Source organism: Poromitra crassiceps (assembly GCF_964638095.1).
Source record: "Poromitra crassiceps genome assembly, contig: HAP1_SCAFFOLD_710, whole genome shotgun sequence".
Classification (NCBI taxonomy): Eukaryota; Metazoa; Chordata; class Actinopteri; order Beryciformes; family Melamphaidae; genus Poromitra; species Poromitra crassiceps.
This window is the reverse complement of record NW_028151698.1, coordinates 4,400-22,997: the sequence shown is the minus strand read 5'-3', so window position 1 is coordinate 22,997 and position 18,598 is coordinate 4,400. Positions and strand designations below refer to the sequence as shown.

General features: G+C 43.7%; 1 protein-coding gene across 1 annotated transcript in view; it reads left to right on the top strand.

The window, feature by feature from the left end:
* The window catches only part of LOC310771499 (uncharacterized protein), a 70,816-nt gene extending 52,562 nt beyond the window's left edge, over window positions 1-18,254 (top strand). Inside the window, exons 10-21 of the mRNA XM_083664098.1 lie at window positions 2,869-2,980; window positions 4,720-4,923; window positions 5,612-5,766; window positions 8,210-8,305; window positions 8,858-8,956; window positions 9,370-9,436; window positions 9,539-9,585; window positions 10,635-10,720; window positions 15,874-15,963; window positions 16,710-16,872; window positions 17,809-18,020; window positions 18,126-18,254. Of these exons, the coding sequence (XP_083520224.1) occupies window positions 2,869-2,980; window positions 4,720-4,923; window positions 5,612-5,766; window positions 8,210-8,305; window positions 8,858-8,956; window positions 9,370-9,436; window positions 9,539-9,585; window positions 10,635-10,720; window positions 15,874-15,963; window positions 16,710-16,872; window positions 17,809-17,925 (1,236 nt within the window). The 3' untranslated portion in view covers window positions 17,926-18,020; window positions 18,126-18,254. The remainder of the gene's footprint in view (window positions 1-2,868; window positions 2,981-4,719; window positions 4,924-5,611; window positions 5,767-8,209; window positions 8,306-8,857; window positions 8,957-9,369; window positions 9,437-9,538; window positions 9,586-10,634; window positions 10,721-15,873; window positions 15,964-16,709; window positions 16,873-17,808; window positions 18,021-18,125) is intronic.
* The last annotated feature ends 344 nt before the right edge of the window (window positions 18,255-18,598 follow it).

The window sequence follows — 18,598 nt, the reverse complement described above, 5'->3', positions numbered from 1 at the left end:
GGAAAAAAGGTAGCCTAATAGCCTACAACTGGTCCGATTTAGAGATGGAGGGGGGAAAAGGCTGATTTGGTTCTATAATTGCACCTGAAACGTGTGCAATGTATTAGCCTACTCACAGTCACTGTATTCACTTCAGACAGCACCACCGCACCAGTGTGTGCTTTTCATCCTCTCATCTCGCCGCTGTGCCAAATGCGCGCACACAGGCAGCCTGCTGTCACCATGGACCGATTTCTGCCAAACATTATCTAATTTGCCCGGCTACGCTTTTGCACAACACTCGTCTTTCTGCTAGGTAGCGTTGCTTCAAAGTTTTCCACTTGCTGCGGAGGTTTTGACACGGCTATCGAACCTTACTTACCAAACTTATTTTCCGCTCCTTTTCCAAGGGATAATATGGGTCACATGACGTGCAAATGCGAAAAATGTGTTTCCATTACACTTTTGCGATAAACTGCTATATCGACACGTCTGAAAAACCACCTCATGATCATCTACTGCTCGTTCTCATGCTGTCGAGAACGAGCAAAGCTTTTTTTTGGTGAAAGAATCCTCCAGGGCGCTTCTTGTTAACAGTCCGAGTGAGTGGCAGGTCGAACGTCAAAGGCACTTCATCCATATTTATGATCTGCTCCGGTTCGATGGAATATTCCTTGATCTTCCTTTGTGTGAATTCCCCGAAGTTTGTGATTTTCTCCTGGTAGTCGGGGGAGGGAGTTGATGGGCTTGTGGCCGTTTGCTTACCGTAATTACCATATGTAAGTGGTCACGCACAGAGGGTATTGTCGGGAAAGAGATGGCTGTTTGAGGAAGCTCCCATTTACCGTATTACCGTAACATTTCAACAAAACAACATAACACAACACCACCGTTGTTTATTTTTACAGTGCACACAGTGTCCGCGGTGTGGTGAAAAGAGGGCAAGAGAGGAAATTAAAACAGAAGTGGATTTATAGTTAGAAAGAGTGCTAAAAAAGAGAGTTTTTTTTTTTTTTTTTTTTTTTCTGAAAAAATCCATAGATAAGACGCACCGTTATATAAGCCGCAGGGGCCAAAAAACGGGAAAAAAGCCGCGGCTTATAGTCCGGAATTTACGGTAATTCCTCACATAGTGAGTGAATACCACAAGGATTATTTTCAGATGTGGAGGGAAGTCTGATTTGACCTCAACTCCAAGATGGCCACCATTTTCTGGTGTAAAATGTACAAATCTGCTTATAACAATTGTACATTTTTTGAGAAAAGCACGAACTCTCTCTCAAAGTGAATGAACACTAAGGTTTATTTTCAGATGTGGAAGGAAGTCAGATTTGACCTCAAATCCAAGTTGGCTGCCATTTCCCCAAGATTAATGTACAAATGTGCTTATAACAATTGTGCACTTCTTCAAAGAAGCATGACATTTCTCACATACTAAGTGACCATAAGGGTCAGTAAGATGGAGGGAAGTAAGATTTGACCAAAAAAAAACAAGATGGCTACCATTTTCCCAAATCTAATGTAAATTGGGAAAATGGCGTCCATCTGGGATTTGAGGTCAAATCTGACTTCCCTCCATATCTGTCAATAAACCTTATGGTATTCACTCACTATGTGGGACAGTTCATGCTTCTTTGAAGAAGTGCACACTTGCACATTTGTACATAAGACTTGGGGAAATGCCAGCCATCTTGGATTTGAGGTCAAATCTGACTTCCCTCCACATCAGAAAATAGTCCTTATGGTATTCCAAAAGTGCACAATTCTCTTATTTTTGGGTGCTAATCCGCTATACTATATGCTCTTGTGACACGGATAAATGCTCGGGGAAGGGGGGGGGGGGGGGGGGGGGGATAATGAAAAGAAAATAAATAGTTATACTACAGGGGCCACATTACAGAAACTCCCTATCTTATGTCTTAAGTTAGGATAGGACTAGTTTAAGGTAGGATTTTTTCTGATTTGGTATTACAGAAGCAAATCCTAACTAACTTTAGGAATCCTATCTTATCTTGCTAAATCCTATCTTATGTCTTGTTAGGAAATCCTAAATACTCATCCAGCATCGGTTATCAACTTTTCTGTCTGTTACCCTAGCAACCACTAGCAACAGACACCTCCTCCTTTCTCAACTCGCGGGGGAAGTAGGAGCGCTAGTAGGCTAACGATGTGTGTTGTTGTTCCTCCCCCCTTGGAAACTGTATGTACCGAGGAGCCAAATTGCTGATGGCTGTTGCTACCTCAGTTAAATTACGTGACATAGCAGGTTGAGATATTTTGGATATGTCGGCCACTTCAGTTTGAAAATCTCCCTTCGCAAAAAAAAGTGCAAGAGCCCCGTGTCGCCTAGTCGGTCTCTCCAACACAGGTCTCAGCTCCTCGGCTAGCTGCAGTATCATGTCATCTAACTAGATGTTCTAGAAATTAATGTACCAGTCCAGTCCACTAGCCCCCAATTAAGTTATATATGGCTTTGAGCCGCTCTTGTTTTATATCTTCTTATTATTAAAGCCTTACCACAGCAGTACAACAGACCCTTTTGCACAGATTTTTTACTTATTTCCCATACTCTGTTTTTGTAAATGTATCCCCTTTCATTTGCTTTTAATAGACACTATTATGTGTGGATCTATTTTTTTTATATACATCAAATGCACAACCTGTTAATCTGCAGATGTGTATTTTTCTTGTATGCAGGTATTTTTAATCTGTTCAAGTTAACCATGCTCTGACTTTTTTCTCTCTCAGGTTGAGGCTATTATGTTTTTAATAATACAACAAATTAGACAATATTTTTCCAGTTTTTTGTGTGGCTTTGGCTTTGAACCACCGACCGTAAATATGGATAGTGATTCTGGTAACATCCTGACCTTTGACCTTTGCCTCCAGATGTTTTTGGTGGGACTGACCGGCGGTATCGCCTCAGGGAAGAGCACAGTGTCTTCAATGCTGCGGGAGCTCGGATGCCCCATCATTGATGCTGATGTGGTGGCCAGGAAAGGTAGGCCACTCCCTCTCTCTCTGCTGGTCCTTTAGGCCATGCCCTCTCTCTCTGCCGGTCCTTTCCAGTGCAACCTCTTCCGGTTCACAGAATGAATATACTGTATAGAGATACTGTAGAGAATTAGTGTTGTCACGGTACCAATAATTCAGTAGTCGGTACCGGTACTAGTGAATTTCCACGGTACTCGGTACCAATTTCGGTACCACGGTAAAAAAAACAGACTGATATTTCTTCAACATATTCTCTTTTATTAAAGTATGCAACCATTTCCAATGAACAAATGGCATGTAGCCTTCAACTTTAAAACAAAACAATGTGCTTCTGCTTACTTCTTATATTCAACTCTGTATGGCAGTGAGAGCAGACAGTGCAACACCAGTGGCATGTAGCCCTCAAGTATTGTTTATTGAATTAAAAAAACAAAACGATACGCTCGGTACCATGCAAAAACAGGTACCGAAGTACCGAAAACAATGTAGTACTGACTAAAGGTGCTCTTATACTCGAGCAAAGCTCCGTGGGGTGGGGCCCTGCGAGTCTCCGTGCAGACCTCGCGCTGGGGCAGATGCCATTATACTCAGAAAGTGATCAGCATGTATTGTACAATGGTGAGAACAGCCCGTGAAAAGTCGCAATGAAACGCTATTATGTGCAGTACTGAGTGCGCTTTCACTCTCAAACGACCGCACATCAGCACATGAAGGAATCAAATCACCAAACTTGTTTTTACTGAAAGCCGTTTTACTTCTCAGCCCTGATAGCCTACTCTGTGCTGCTTTTAATCTCTCTCAATAATGCTCTCAACACAACACATTTACTTGGTGAAATTACTAAAAACGAACAGTTGCAAATCAAAGTTTATAGCCTACCACATGGGTCAAGAAATGTGGCGAAAACACAGCTCAGTGTTCAGGGTTCAGTGGCTTGAAAGCGGACATGTTTGGAGAGAAGCCGTGCGCTGCTCGCGCTGTTAGAAAAAAAATCAGGCACAAGGCGAGCGCCAGACGGAGCTAGCAAATAACCACGCCCAACAAATTTACGTCATTTGACGCGCCCGGCCCTCGCTCCACCCCCGCGCCCTTCATGGCAGGGTGAGCATAATTCAGCCTTTAGTACCGAAGTACCGAAAACCGTGACAACACTAATAGAGAATATATATAATATAGGGATAAAATAGGGATGTAACGATAACCGGTTTTAATGATAACCATGATAAAATTCCTTATGATACCGTACCGTTTCAAATTTTCATTATCGTTAAAACCGTGGTACCGTGATTACAGTGTGTTGAAAAACATGGTAAATACTGTCCATTATCAACCAAAGTTGGCAACCTTCTCCCAGATGCAAATGTGCAGCCTTGGAGAAATGATTTCAGTGAGTTTATCACTCCTTTTTGGGTCTGAGTTTTCAATATAAAACGTCGTAAAATGATTTCAGTGAGTCTCGATAATGACGATAACCGTGATAATTTTGGTCACGATAATCGTGATGTGAAATTTTCATACCGTTACATCTCTAGTGTGCAATACAACATAACAGCAAAAAGACATAGGACAATTGGGCAGTGTTAAAACTAGACATTAGGTGATTAAGAAGACAAGACAGTACAACAGTACAGCAGTTTACCTTGAGTTGGGAGGTTGGGTTTAGTTAGTGTGTAATTATGTGACATGTATGATGTCAAGTGGCATTTGTTAAGCACCAACTTCTCACTGCCTGTGCCTCGGTAACAGTGGTGGAGCCCCACAGTGCTGCCTACTGCCGCATCGTCGACCACTTCGGCCCAGAGATCCTGCTGGAGAGCGGGGAGATCGACAGGCAGAAGCTGGGGCAGCTCATCTTCGCCAGTGAGGAAAAGAGGAAGCTGCTGAACTCCATCACTCACCCAGAGATCCACAAAGCCATGCTCAAAGAGATCCTCCTCTACTTCCTCAGAGGTGAGGGAGGAATCAGGCTTACATGGCTCAGTTACAGGTTGACTTGGGGGGGATTAGCTCACTGTGAGGCAGCACTGGCCATCAGATTTGAGGCTGTTCTTCACAAAGCTTCCTAAGTAGGGATGGGGCCGATCCAATATCGATACCAACATAATTCACGGATCGGAATTGGATTGGAATTTTTGTTTTGTTGTTTTTTGCAATTCCAGCGCGGGGGCGCTGGCCGTAATTTGCCCATGTATAATGGTATCCTTCTTTGCCTTGTATATTTTCTTAATTTTGTCTGCTTTTTGCAAGGTATATTTAAAAAAAAAAATCTTTTAATTGGCCAAATCTTTGCCTATGCTGTATATTCAAGAAGAATAACGGTATCGGAATAATATCGGTATCGGCAGATATCCAAATTCAGGTATCGGAATCGAATCGGAAGTGAAAAATGTGGATCGGTGCATCCCTACTGAATACACTTTTATTTTGCCTCACAGTCAAAAGCAAACTTCTTGGAACAGTGAGATAAACCATGAGAACAGTGAGAGAGAGAGAGAGAAAAAAGTAGAGAAGACCAGCTTCAGCTCAGTCCCAGTCCTTGTGCTTTAGGCTGTTGATTATATGTCTTTGGAGTATTATATTGCCTTGTGTGGTGGGAACATTCACCAGCTTGACTGTGAATGTTTCTGTTCCCCTCCAGGCCACAGTGGGGTGCTGTGTGACGGGCAGCAGCAGAGCATCACCTCTCCAGAGCAGCCGCTGAACCTGCCGCCACCTGGGCCTCCGACCCACGACGACAAACAGACAGTCCGACACGTACTGCTGTGTCTGCTGCTATTTGTCAGCCTGCTAGCGGTGCGGATACAATACTGTTATTAATGTTCAAGAGTGTGTGTGTGTGTTTGAGAGAGAGAGAGAGAGAGAGAGAGAGAGAGAGAGAGAGAGAGAGACAGAGTTAGAGAGAGAGAGAGACAGAGTAAGAGAGACTGTTTATGTTTAACTGTTTATGTAAGACAGAGTTCAAGTACCAAAAGCAGTGAGTGAAAAGGTAATCCGGCTAAATCAGATGTAGACACAATCCAGATATCAGACGCATGTGAATGATCCTGGCAGGTGTACAGAAGGACAGCATGTCACATCCAAATGTGCTGCTCACTTGTTTCAGCTCCCACAGGTTGCCAAGTTACTGGCAGGGGGGGGGGGGGGGGGGGATTTCAGGCACTAATGCAGGGTCTAAAATTAATTGCTAATTAATGTTAATCGATAAGCTTCACACTGGATGATATTAGGGGTGCACCGATCGATCGGCAAGCAATCTGTATCGGCCGATTTTGACCTCAAATATGCGATCAAATAATCAACCTAAAATAACCTTTCCAAACTTTCTTTGAGGAGTTTATATATCGGTGATCGGTAATCGGTGATCGGTCGATGATCGGTTGGGCAGATATTTCCCATAGGCGATCGGTGACAAAAAACGTGATCGGTGCACCCCTAGATGATATCATTTGAATCATGGTCGTTGTAGTTCATATAACACTTTCATTAAAGCTATAGTGCGTCACTTTTGTAGTGCAGAACCTTTGTCTCCCCGTTCTGGCAGCGAATGTGCCATTTGCACAGTACGTGACTCCATATGGTGATGTATTCTGAGTGAAACAGGATATACACAGTAGAGTGTGGAGGAGTGTGGGATATACACAGTAGAGTGTGGAGGAGTGTGATTTGACCGTTGAAAAATGGGCGTGTCTGCGGTAAGGGACTGGGTGCTGCCCTGCCCGAGCCTCTGAGGAGAGGGAGACAGCAGTCCGCTGATGTGTTCTATCAGACAAATCTGAAACCTACCGCTCACATTTCATAGAGAGGCAAAGTGGAACGTCACTTCCTGCTTCAGCACTGTACCAGAGATTTTCATCCACCATTTATTTTCCCATAGACATTTCGTAAAAATGCTTATAAAATAGTTTTACTTTGTCGAACCAAACGGTTCAGCTAACGCTATAATCGGGAGAGACCATAGACCATTTCACTCGGACCAAAAAAAACATCGAAAAAATATTTTCTTTAAACCCGCTTTTTTTTTACGCTTTGGTCCCAGTGAAATGTTATGCGATCTCTCCTGTCTCTAAATATATCTGTACCGTTTGGTTTGAACCAGAGCCATGTAGATAGAAGAGTCCCGACATCTCCATTCACTCCAATGGACCAGTTTTTTACTCTGAAGAGTTCCAGGAAGTAAGGTCCTGGATTAAGCAGCACTGTCGAGTTGCAGCAAAATAGACAGTTTGTGTTGTAGCTACTCAGAAAGGGTTTTCCCCCCTTGAATCAAATTGTACATTATCAGCTTTATTTTAGCAGCATGCAAAAGTAGCGTAAGACCCATTCCTGGCTGTTCATTGGCTAATGAGTCTCGCATTTTGGTCCTCCGCTGATGCCACTCTCTCTCTAGAGGACACTAGTTTGAACCAGTAAAACTATTTTTATACGCATTTTACGAAATGTGTATGGGAAAGTGAATGGCAGATGAAAATCTCTGGTACAGTGCTGAAGCAGGAAGTAGGCGGTCACTTTGCCTCTCTATAACGGTCTATGTACAAACACAATATAATGTTAATACAGCCCCTTGGACTGCGTACTCCCTGGCTGCTTCACTGCACTGAGCTGCAGAGGACTGGGTGGTTGGCTGCCTCCAGGCGGAGAGAGCAGGCACTGGTCTTGAAGCGGGCCACGAACTGCGGTAAATGGCGATATTCCTGGAATGCGAGTTAATGAGCCAATCACATGTCCCTCATCTACATGAAATGAGGACATTGCTTGGAATTTTCTTCTAGCCATGAAGATTGATTGACAGCTGTCATGTCATGATATTATTGGTTGAAATTGCATTGAAATTTGATAGTACTAGCTGTCGCTGACGTATGCACATGTAGATTTGGTTATAAGTGAAGACAAAGCCTAGCCGTAGCCTACTGTCATGGCTGTAAAACAGTGGATGAATTGTTTTAGAGCGTCACACAACACAACCTCCAGGAAATGACTTGTTTCAGTATCAGAATTTGATCAATTTGCTCCGATAACATTTGGAAAGTCTAGAAGAGCCGCACATGATTTCATTATTTATACTCATTCAAGTTAGCAGATGGCTAACTGGAAGTTAGAAGCTCTGATCTCAGCAGGAATAACAGAGAAAGTTACTTACAGTATGAACTTTATATGGGAAACACTGCAACATGTATGGATTTCTGAATGTCTCTCTCTCTCTCTCTCTCTCTCTCTCCCTCCCTCCCTCTGTCTATAGAATCTGTCCAGTTGTTTGTGGTGGTTGTTCAACAGAGATCCAGGAAGACTTTATCTAGAACTACAGTTCTTCTGTGCTGTGGCCAACTATGGACAGGTACCTGCGTGCGTGCACGCGCATTGTGTATGTGTGACATGTTTACTGTTGCCTTGTATATTTTAAAAATCTATGTTGTTACATCTCACGATGCATTTTAATAATCTGTTAATAAGCCATAGGCCAGGGTTCAACCAGTGGCCTCATTTTGGAAAATAAATCATACAGGAATCTTTTATTTTTTGTGTATCAGTGTTCTGGGGGAAACTAATACTACAGTAGTAAGTCACAAACCTACAATGTTTACTTTGCCTACTGCAACAAACAGAGGTGTAAATGTGGTGGTTAAGAAAGATGATGTCTGAATAGAGCCCATAATGTGTTGTCCACATGTCTGAAACACACATTTTTATTTTTAGTCTACTTCACACTTCACAGACTGTGCAATTAAGTAATGTGATATGAATAGGCACATAACTGCTAGCCCCCTTGGAGCCTCCTTTTGTACCCCTCTCCTGCTCTTCCCCCTTCCTCTGCTTACTAGCCTTTGCTCTCTTCCTCACTAGTATGGGGCAGGATGCTGTAAGAGTGAACTCTTCCCTCTGCACACAGGTCCCAGAGCTGGCCAAGTGTTCAGTGCTGATGAGGGAGCGCAGCCGAGTGGAGGAGACGATCCAGGCCATGCAACGAGCCGGTGCAGGCAGTCTGCAGGTGACTGAATGGACTGTGTGTGCTGAGAAGAAATGAACGGTCCTCAGGGCATGCTGTTATTGTTCAGAGCTGTTTCACAAGTCTCACAAGTCTCTGTCAGAGCTTTTGAGTCTTCACTTGAGAAGTTCATCCAAGTCCAAGCTTTCACTGAGGCTCAAACCCAAAACCTCCAAATTGAGGTCTGGCCATTGGTTTACTATGGGTACACCCTTGTGTACTCAGATGTCAAATATGGTCTGACAGAGAAGTCTGGAAATTTTAGTCTGGAAAAGAATGGCATTTTGAAATGGAAAATGTGTAGGAACCCTGACTATATGGTTTGGACCAAACAAAACTAACTTGTGTGTGTGCTGACTGAGTAGTGTAGTACAGTGAGTCAGACTATTCTCCTCTAAATAGTCCTATTTCCTCAGGTAATCTCTGACTTCGACATGACCCTCACCAGATTTGCCCACAATGGGAAGAGAGCCACCACCCACAGTAAGCACACAGGCTTATTGTCATCAGAAGCATCTTGTCCAAACTGTTTGGTGATGACAAGTTTGAAACTGCTTCAAACCTTTTTTCCTTGTATTTTTCCAGACATCCTGGATAACCGGTTGTTGATTAATGAAGACTGCACTAGAAAGGTAAGGAAGCATTAATTATTATACACAATTTAAAAAATAATAGGTCTATTTTACACTTCCTCCGTAGTACCTCTGGTTGTTTGATTGGTTGTTGTGCTATATCCGCTGGGCCCTATCGTCGTACAGGTGCTATCGCACTGGTTTGCGCGCCTCTTAATCTTATGCTATCTTCCCTGCATCTTATGCTATCGTCTGCCTCACGCAAGTGTCATTTTGCACTTTGGCCACAATACCATCCAGTTTTGCGCCGGGATCTGAGCGCAGACACAGGTGTGCTTTTGCCACAATAGGATTCCCTGTGTTTGACTCTCATCCTGCACCTACATGTATGACTGTTAAGTCTGTGCAGAAACCTTTCAATTAATATTAGAGACACCCCACTCCAGGCTCCGCCAATAGAGTACCGCAGGGATGACGTATTTGTGTAGGCTTAACCAGAAATCGCCGCCATTTTGGTTCATCAGGGGAAAGGTCTATGGGGTTTTAGAATGGGGATTTCACTTAAATGCATAAAAAAAGTTTATGGGAAGTTGGGAACGTGAATTTGGGTTCAGCAGGATAATCTTCAAACAATCACTTTTATGCCTTGTGAAGCGTTTTCTAAATAAGGTGTTTAAAAAAATTAATTTACTTTCCAAAAGTCATAAAAGTTATTAACATTTGTGAAGATTATCCTGCTGAACCCAGATTTGCGTTCCTATAAACCTTTGTTAACCACAGACTTTATGCATTTAAGTGAAATCCCCATTCTAAAACCCCATTCACTTTTCCTCTTACAAACCCTCTCTATTGTAAGAAATTGAACTCTTCTGGTCTCCTAAATGGGCGTGGTTCTCGGCTTGCGATTGGCTGTCTGTCAATTATTGGCTGACCAGTCTCCTAAGGGGGCGTGACAGTGGCGAAACCTCCATGGCACAAATACAGGAAGTGACTGCAAGTTGGGGTGTCTCTATGTTATGGTATGTGTGTTGCGGTGTCTCTATGTTATGGTATGTGTGTTGGGGTGTCTCTATGTTATGGTATGTGTGTCTGCTCCTTCTACGTTGCAGATGAAGGAGCTGCTGAACACCTACTATCCTATAGAGATTGATGCTAGCCGGACTGCTGAGGAGAAGCTGCCACTCATGGTGGAATGGTAAGGATTCGAGACAGACCAATAGAAATAAGGGACTGTCTGATATTTACGTGGGGTGGGGTAAAATATGATATATATATTTTTTAAATCCACTGCCCTCCCTGACATTTAGATTATTTTCTCTCTGCCCTCCCCCACCCAGTCCAGCCTTTTATCATTTTATACACAACTTAGTTTGTTTGAAATAAAACAGCAACTTTTTATCACACGACCGTCATATCTGGTGAGATATTGAGAGCCTGATTTAAATTGTATTCCTATATGCGCAGCAGCAAGGGCAGCAACGTTTCATGTGATTTGAGTTGTTATAGAAAATATAGCCTATATGCACGGCAGATATTGATTTGGTTCCTGTTACAATTGTGATTTAATGAGACGTGCGGCGGGTCTGCGCATGGACAGATATCACTGATCATAGTATAGTGCCATTTTAATGCATTTAATGTCAATCAAAAGATACAGGTGAAATAGGCTATAGCTGATATTGATCGATTGTTGAAGTTTTTCTTTACTCTGTAGGCTACTCCTCCATTACGTGACTGCAAGCCTTCTATTTAACCTACACAAAATTATGAGAACAATATTCTTCAAAGGCGCAGCACAGAAAGGAATGTGTATGTGCAGGTGCGCCCGTCACCAGTGGGCTAATGTTTTCATTTTCTTATCATCATATAATTTGGTTGTGTGGTCAGTTATAGTTGACTAATGAGCAGAGATGGGAAGTCATCAGAAACCACTGAGATTTGATGTGCTTCTCCAGCACACCGGACCTTTTGGACAATGATGGTGTCAGCTTCCTCCTGCTGAGTTTGTAGATCATATCGGCTCCTTCTTTCTTCCAACCTGATCTCAATGGGGCATGGCTCCTCCCCTGTCACATGGCTCCTCCCCTGTCACCACCAACTTGTAGATGGAAAAGCCGATCTTGGGTCAGCTCACATAAGAGCTAAGGGATGGTGTTTCTAGCTGAGCTCTGTCTCTGTGACATCTCAGGTGATGGACTTGATACTGTAATCATAGCACATGTCTAAGATGAGGTAGACGTCACTGTCTGATAGATATAAAGTCAGCCGTGTCATAACATTTTTGATGAAATCAGCATCAGCTGGCCAGTGGATGGTCCAAAGAAGGGCTGATCCATCAATGACAGTGACATCTGCAACACTGGCATTCCTCCTGGAGATTTTGACTTGGAGTGACTTCTTCAGTGTAGACTTGGATTTACAAATTCACATTCCGTCCTCGGTAAACATGGCAGTTGGGACTGGTGCCAGCTCATAGGCGAGGACATCCTTCATGTCAACTTCATGGTCACTAGACAACAGTGTGATTACCCTTGAATCGATGGCATTTAGGTCATAAATTGTGGAGATGCCAACTTGGATTGATTTGGTTGTTGTCATTGTCTTCACTTTGTTTGAGATGGTGAGACTTTGTTTGAGATGGTGTTGTAAGATCCCTCTGACCAGGTCTTCTCAACATCTTCTAACATTGCCTCCTAACATTGGGGACGGCTTTAGCTCAGGAGGTAGAGCGGGTCGGCCAATGACGCAAGGGTTGGCGGTTCGATCCCCGCTCCCTCCCAGCTGCTGTCGTTGTGTCCTTGGGCAAGACACTTAACCCCAAATTGCTCCCGATGGTGTGTAGGCACCCTGCGTGGCAGCCTGCCGCCATTGGTGTATGAATGGGTGAATGTAGACTATCTACTCATTGTAAAGCGCTTTGGATAAAAGCGCTATATAAATGCAGACCATCCTCAATCTTTATGGCACTGTCTACAATAGACAGTTGGTAGGGTGATCTTGATGTTCATGATGCTTTCCCCTGGGTGTTCATTGGGATCCAATGGATGGAGGCAGGTTTCCAGTTTCTGACAAAGTCCTTGACTTTGGCATGTGCTTAACCCATGGCTTTAGCCTCCACCTTGTGATAGAGATGAACCTATCTGTCTTATCCTCTTCTATCTCCTTCATGTCTGACACAATCTTGCAGCATATGTGGTGGCTCAGGGCCCATATCTTCAGTGCCTATGGCTTCACGGTAATCCAATGATCCCTCCATCACTGTGGCCGTACCTCATGAAAGTGGACTCTATGAACTGGTTGCTCCACAGGCCATTCCATATTCCACTAATGTGTCGCATCACATGCTGCTCCTGGAGAAAATTGCTTTGTGGAGAAAGCTTCTCCATGGAATGAAGATACTGTAGTATGGCCATACCTGATATGGTTGACATGGCCAGCTGCAAAGTAGTAGGTAAGCATCTTCTGGAATGTGGTCAGATGGAGAAGCCAGTCACCCTCACGTTCAGCCCAGATGTATGACATCATCAGCATCATTGGTTTCACCAAGACCTAAACCCAAAGTCTGGCTGTTCTGGTCTGACTCATAATCTGATCCAAGGCTGCTTTCTGGAAATTTCTTACCGGAACTCCAGAGAGCCCACTATCAGCCATCAGTGAACATATAGCCCCAACAAAACTCATCAATGTGTGCATACTCCCAAGTAGGGATGTAACGATAACCGGTTTAATGATAACCGTGATACAATTCCTTACAATAACTGTACCGTTTAAAATTTTCATTATCATTAAAACTGTGGTACCGTGATTACCGTGGTACCGTGATTACAGTGCTTTGAAAAACATGGTAAATACTGTCCATCATCAACCAAAGTTGGCAACAGTCTCCCAGATGCAAACGTGCAGCCTTTGAGAAATGATTTCAGTGAGTGTATCAATCCTTTTTGGATCTGAGTTTTCAGTATAAAATGTTGTAAAATGATTTCAGTGAGTCTCTCAGTACTTTTTGAACATTTTCAGCATTTTCTTTATGAATACAGTGATAATACAATAATCGTGATAATTTTAGTCACGATAATCATGATGTGAAATTTTCATACCGTTATATCTCTCCCCCCAAGACGTTTTAAGCGGCACAGCTGCATCTATAAGTGACGTGTGTCTGTTTGAGGCGAGATGTGTGTGAGGCGAGATGCAGTGTCCCAGCCATTGGGGTGGCCCAAGTGGGGCACAGACTCAAGAAAGGGTAGCACTGATTGTGGCATTTAGGAAGGATGTAGAAAGTTTTCCCTCACCAAAATTTAGCCTAACTTCACTCTAGCTTAAAAATAAGCCCACTACAGCCTCTGAAAGACAGTATTGTTGGCCACAGATGCCAGCATCCTCAGGATTTTGGGGTGGCCAATTAGATTTCAGGGGTGGCCAGTGCCACCCCTGGCCACTCCCTAGAAACTCCCCTGCCGAGATGTGCACACAGGATTTGAGCAGTGCACCTAGACCCCTCCCCCCGGCTGTACAAGGAATTGAGAGTGGAGACAGAAAGTGTCGCAGCTCAAAGCCAGTGAAACATGCACACACCCACACAGTCGCGCACATGCACACACACACACACACACACACACACACACACACAGTGCCAGAGAGAGGGGAGTGGGGGAGAAGGGTCTGACTTGTGCAAACATGCACCACTTCAACACCTGGGAGTGATTTATCAGACTAAAAGTCATCTGCTTATTTCATGTTTTTATTGGGGGTGGGGGGGGGGCACATGGCGCGGGAATCAAATAGGCTACATTATACATGACATCCTAGCTCCTTTATGAATAAACATTGGAGAAAGCAAATTTGAGGCATTTGATTTTGCATGAAATCTCATAAATGCCGATTTTTATGGGATTTTGGAACTTAAGGGGTTAATATCTAAAAATGCTCAAGGGTGCTCACCGGGCACCCTCCTGTATTTTGAATAGGTACCCCCAAGGTACAAGAATCAGCAGAGAAAAAAACTTTATCAGACGAAACAAGATTCATCAAAAAAAACAGCCTTTGGCTCCCGGACTACAGTGGAACATGCCGAGTGTGATTCAGTAGGGGGGTTTAATTGATTACAGTTTTTCACAATTGCTTAAACACATTTCCTGATAGACTACCTCACTTTCTCAAAACCCGAAACACAAATCTCAAAACTCACGCACAAAATGCAAAATCCTACACTTCTCTTGCAAAAGCACACTTTGCCCTCAAAACAGTGTTAACTCTTCACTAAATTGTATTTTCTTTTCAAATGACAAACACATACATCATATGAGTAGACATTTCTAAGCACCCATTGAACACTGGTGTGCAGAATGGAAAACACTATATGAATGCTTTATCAGTAGAATTATGCCTTTGCATGTTCAGTTTCAGGTTGTGCACATTGTGTCTAATGTGTTTAAACAATTGTGAAAAACTGTAAAACCAATTTTTGAGGGGTTAAACTACTTGCCACCAGGACTGCTGCCTACATACTGTAACTGGACCCATTTGCAGGGGCTTAGCCTACTGTATGTGTTTGGTTTAGTTCAGTTTTGTCTTGTCAAGTTTTGAATAGAGATCTGTTATTAAGGACAATAAAACCTTTTCGAGTCGTTTGTTGGGGAAAGCCATAACAAAACTGCCTAGAGATCCATTGTGGGGGGTGAGAGAGAGGACGAGGCAGGAGAGAGGCCAAGGCAGGAGAGAGGACAAGGCAGAGAGGACAGGGAGAGGAGAGAGGACAAGGCAGGAGAGAGGACAAGGCAGGAGAGAGGACAGGGAGAGGAGAGAGGAGAGAGGACAAGGCAGGAGAGAGGACTTCAAGGCAGGAGAGAGGACAAGGCAGGAGAGAGGACAGGGAGAAGAGAGGAGAGAGGACAAGGCAGGAGAGAGGACAAGGCAGGAGAGAGGAGAGAGGACAAGGCAGGAGAGAGGACAGGGAGAGGAGAGAGGACAAGGCAGGAGAGAGGACAGGGAGAGGCGGGAGAGAGAGGACAAGGCAGGAGACATGGCACGAGGCAAGAGAGAGGACAAGTAAAGGCTGGCAAGCGGAAGAACAATTAACAGTCCAACACCACCATCATCTCTTTCTCCTCCCCCCCCAACCAACCTGTCCACCCCCCCGTCAACAAAATGCCCTCCTCTGCCATCTCTCTATGTATCTCCCGGCCTCCTTCCTCTCACCCTGTTCCCACTCAACCACTCTACTACCATCTCTGCAGGGACTGACCCGCAGAGGAGAGAGGGGAGCGGGCACAGTCCCTGCAGAGATGGTGAGAGTGGTTGAGTGAAAAGGAATTTAAGTCACGGCTGGTCTTGTACTGTTCTCTACAGGTGGACTAAAGTGCATGAGCTGTTGATCCAGCAGAAGATCAGGAAGGACATGCTACCCCAGGCCGTCAAGGACTCCAGCGCTATGCTCAGGTCCACACAGCTCACAGGACACATTTACAAAGACCCTGTCCCAGAGACAAATATGAGCTTGGCAATAATGTCTACAAATGTCTCTACAGTCGAGTTTTGGACATTTGACATTTTCCTCAAGCCACCACATGATTGTCTCCAGACATAAAGCTAAACAATAGGACATTTGTTTGCCCATTGTTGCCAATGTTGTAGCCCTCTGCACAAAGAAAACTCTTGCAAATCTGAGGCTGTGATGAAAACATTAAAATAGCAGTTCAATAGAGCTGTTGTCATGGCTGTGACTGGTTGCAAGACAGTTTCTAATCACGGTGGATAAAGGGTTAAATAACCCTAACCCTAATTTGACTTGGATAAATAAATCGCGGTGGATAAAGTTAGAGCTGCACTTCAGTCAAATGAACAGCATGGCATATTTTCACACTATAGAAAAGTGTTCGCTTGGATATGATAGCTAATGTTGAATTCAGATGACGCAAACTTTAATATCTAGATTCATAGAAGAAACTAACTACTCAAAATCCCTCACAAAGATCTGCAGATGTTTTTAACCAATGGTTTTGTGGAGATTTGGTCTCATTTATCAGATGGTTCCTTCGCTGCCCTTTACTATTATATGTTTAAAAACAACAGCACATCAAATATATTTGAGATGTGTGAAGTAGTTGAAAAAACCTGCAGATTTCAAAATCCAGCCCATTGGTTCAGGTGTCTAATGAGGTGTGTTTGTGTGTGTCTGTCTTCAGGGAAGGTCATAAGGTGTTCTTTGACCGTTTGGCCGAGCACCAGGTTCCTCTGTTGATCTTCTCGGCCGGCGTAGGTGACATCCTGGAGGAGGTGATCGGCCAGAACCACGTCTTCCACCCCAACGTCCGCATCATCTCCAACTACATGGACTTTGACCACAGCGTGAGTGTTTGTGCACTTCATAATATGAAATGTTTTGTGTAATAAATACATAGATACTAGAGATCACCCGGTATGCCCATAGACCAGTGACAGCCTGATGACCATAATATATCTGTGCAGGTTAATCAGATTGATCAATATCTAAGAAAAACTCACTTTCCAGGCTGCAACAAAACATAAGTACTAATAACCAGTGTTGGGGAGTAGTGAACTACATGTAGTTGAACTATGTAGTTTAACTACATTTTGTAGTGGCTTGCTGGTAGTTCAAACTACAATTTTGGGCAATAAAATGAAAGGAACAGGCACAGCTCCAGGATTTTTTAAATAATATTGGTGTAGATGTGTAGATACTATGAGAGGTATCCACCTGATCATAATCCACATCTACAACCCAGAAGAGAGGATGAATACAGCAACCCTAACTGAACACTGTCTTGTTGTTAAGGGGATACTGCGAGCCTTCAAAGGTCAGCTGATCCACACCTTCAACAAGCGGGAGGGCGCTCTGCAGCACGCAGCCACGCTTAGCGAGCTGCAGGACCGTCCCAACGTGCTGCTGCTGGGGGACGCTCTTTCCACTGGGTGTCGTTAGGTGTTTGAACCCGGAAGGGCGAACGGTTTTTACCGCACTGCGTGCTCTCGTGCCGGTAATGTTTGTGCTACATTTGCTTTCTGTAGAAAAGAACTTTGCTGTATTCATATCGGTGAAATGGAATAAATGGATGGGTTCCGAACATCAAGGACAAGCCTTCTTCGTCGTTCTTATACAGCACTCAGTGCAATGTTATCGTATATATTAACATCAGCACAGCTAGCGAGTCAGCCACAACTCAACCCGGTAATTCAAGCACCTCGGTGGCTTACAGTATAGGGCTGTGAGCCTGCCTCAACACCCTGAAAGATTAATCATTTGTAAAATCCTTTTTGTTGCAGCAAGAATGCATGTTGTTGTTTGCACATTCTGTATGTGCGAATCAGAACATGCAACTCCTATCCGTTTGGGGTTGTGGCCAGCTTCACCCAGACGCCCACAAACAGCCATATCCTTGAGTCTGATGAGACTAATTTCTCTTCTCCAACTGGAATGTGGGGTCTCCATGAGGGGAATCATTTCAGCGATCCAGGAAGCCTTTCCTTCAACTCAGGTGGATCTTATGTTATGAATATGGAATTCCTTTTCTACCACATTAGCAGGGCTCACATTATTGGCATCTTATTAATCTTCAAATTCCTATTTTGTTGCGTTTTAGCTGCTTGAACTGTATAGCATTTTGGTGAAGGAATGCTATGAAGAGTTCAGGCACTGGCAGTTCCAGCAGATGGCCTGCTCTGTTTTGGCACCAAGACTGACTGATGGAGCCAGCTGTCCCATGTGTCCAAAGGTACAGTAATAATTGTTATGGCATGTCTGGATGTGCATTATTATTTCATGTGCGTATATTTAATCATTGCTTGTATTATATTAGGAAAATGGAACCCTCTGTGTGGCTGCCGACGCGCTGTTTGGACTTCCACGGAAAAAGTCGTCAGGGGAAAGTTTTGAGCCTCCAAAACATGAAGATAGATTTTTCCTCAATCAGAGTGAAGTGGACAGTTTTGTTGAACATGCAAACCCTCAACCAGAGGTAGGACTATAGTTTCATTTGAGAGAAGAATTCCACCTACATGTGATAGTTTTAAGAAAGCGATCTGCTTTGTTACTCATGTCAAATCAATGTAACAT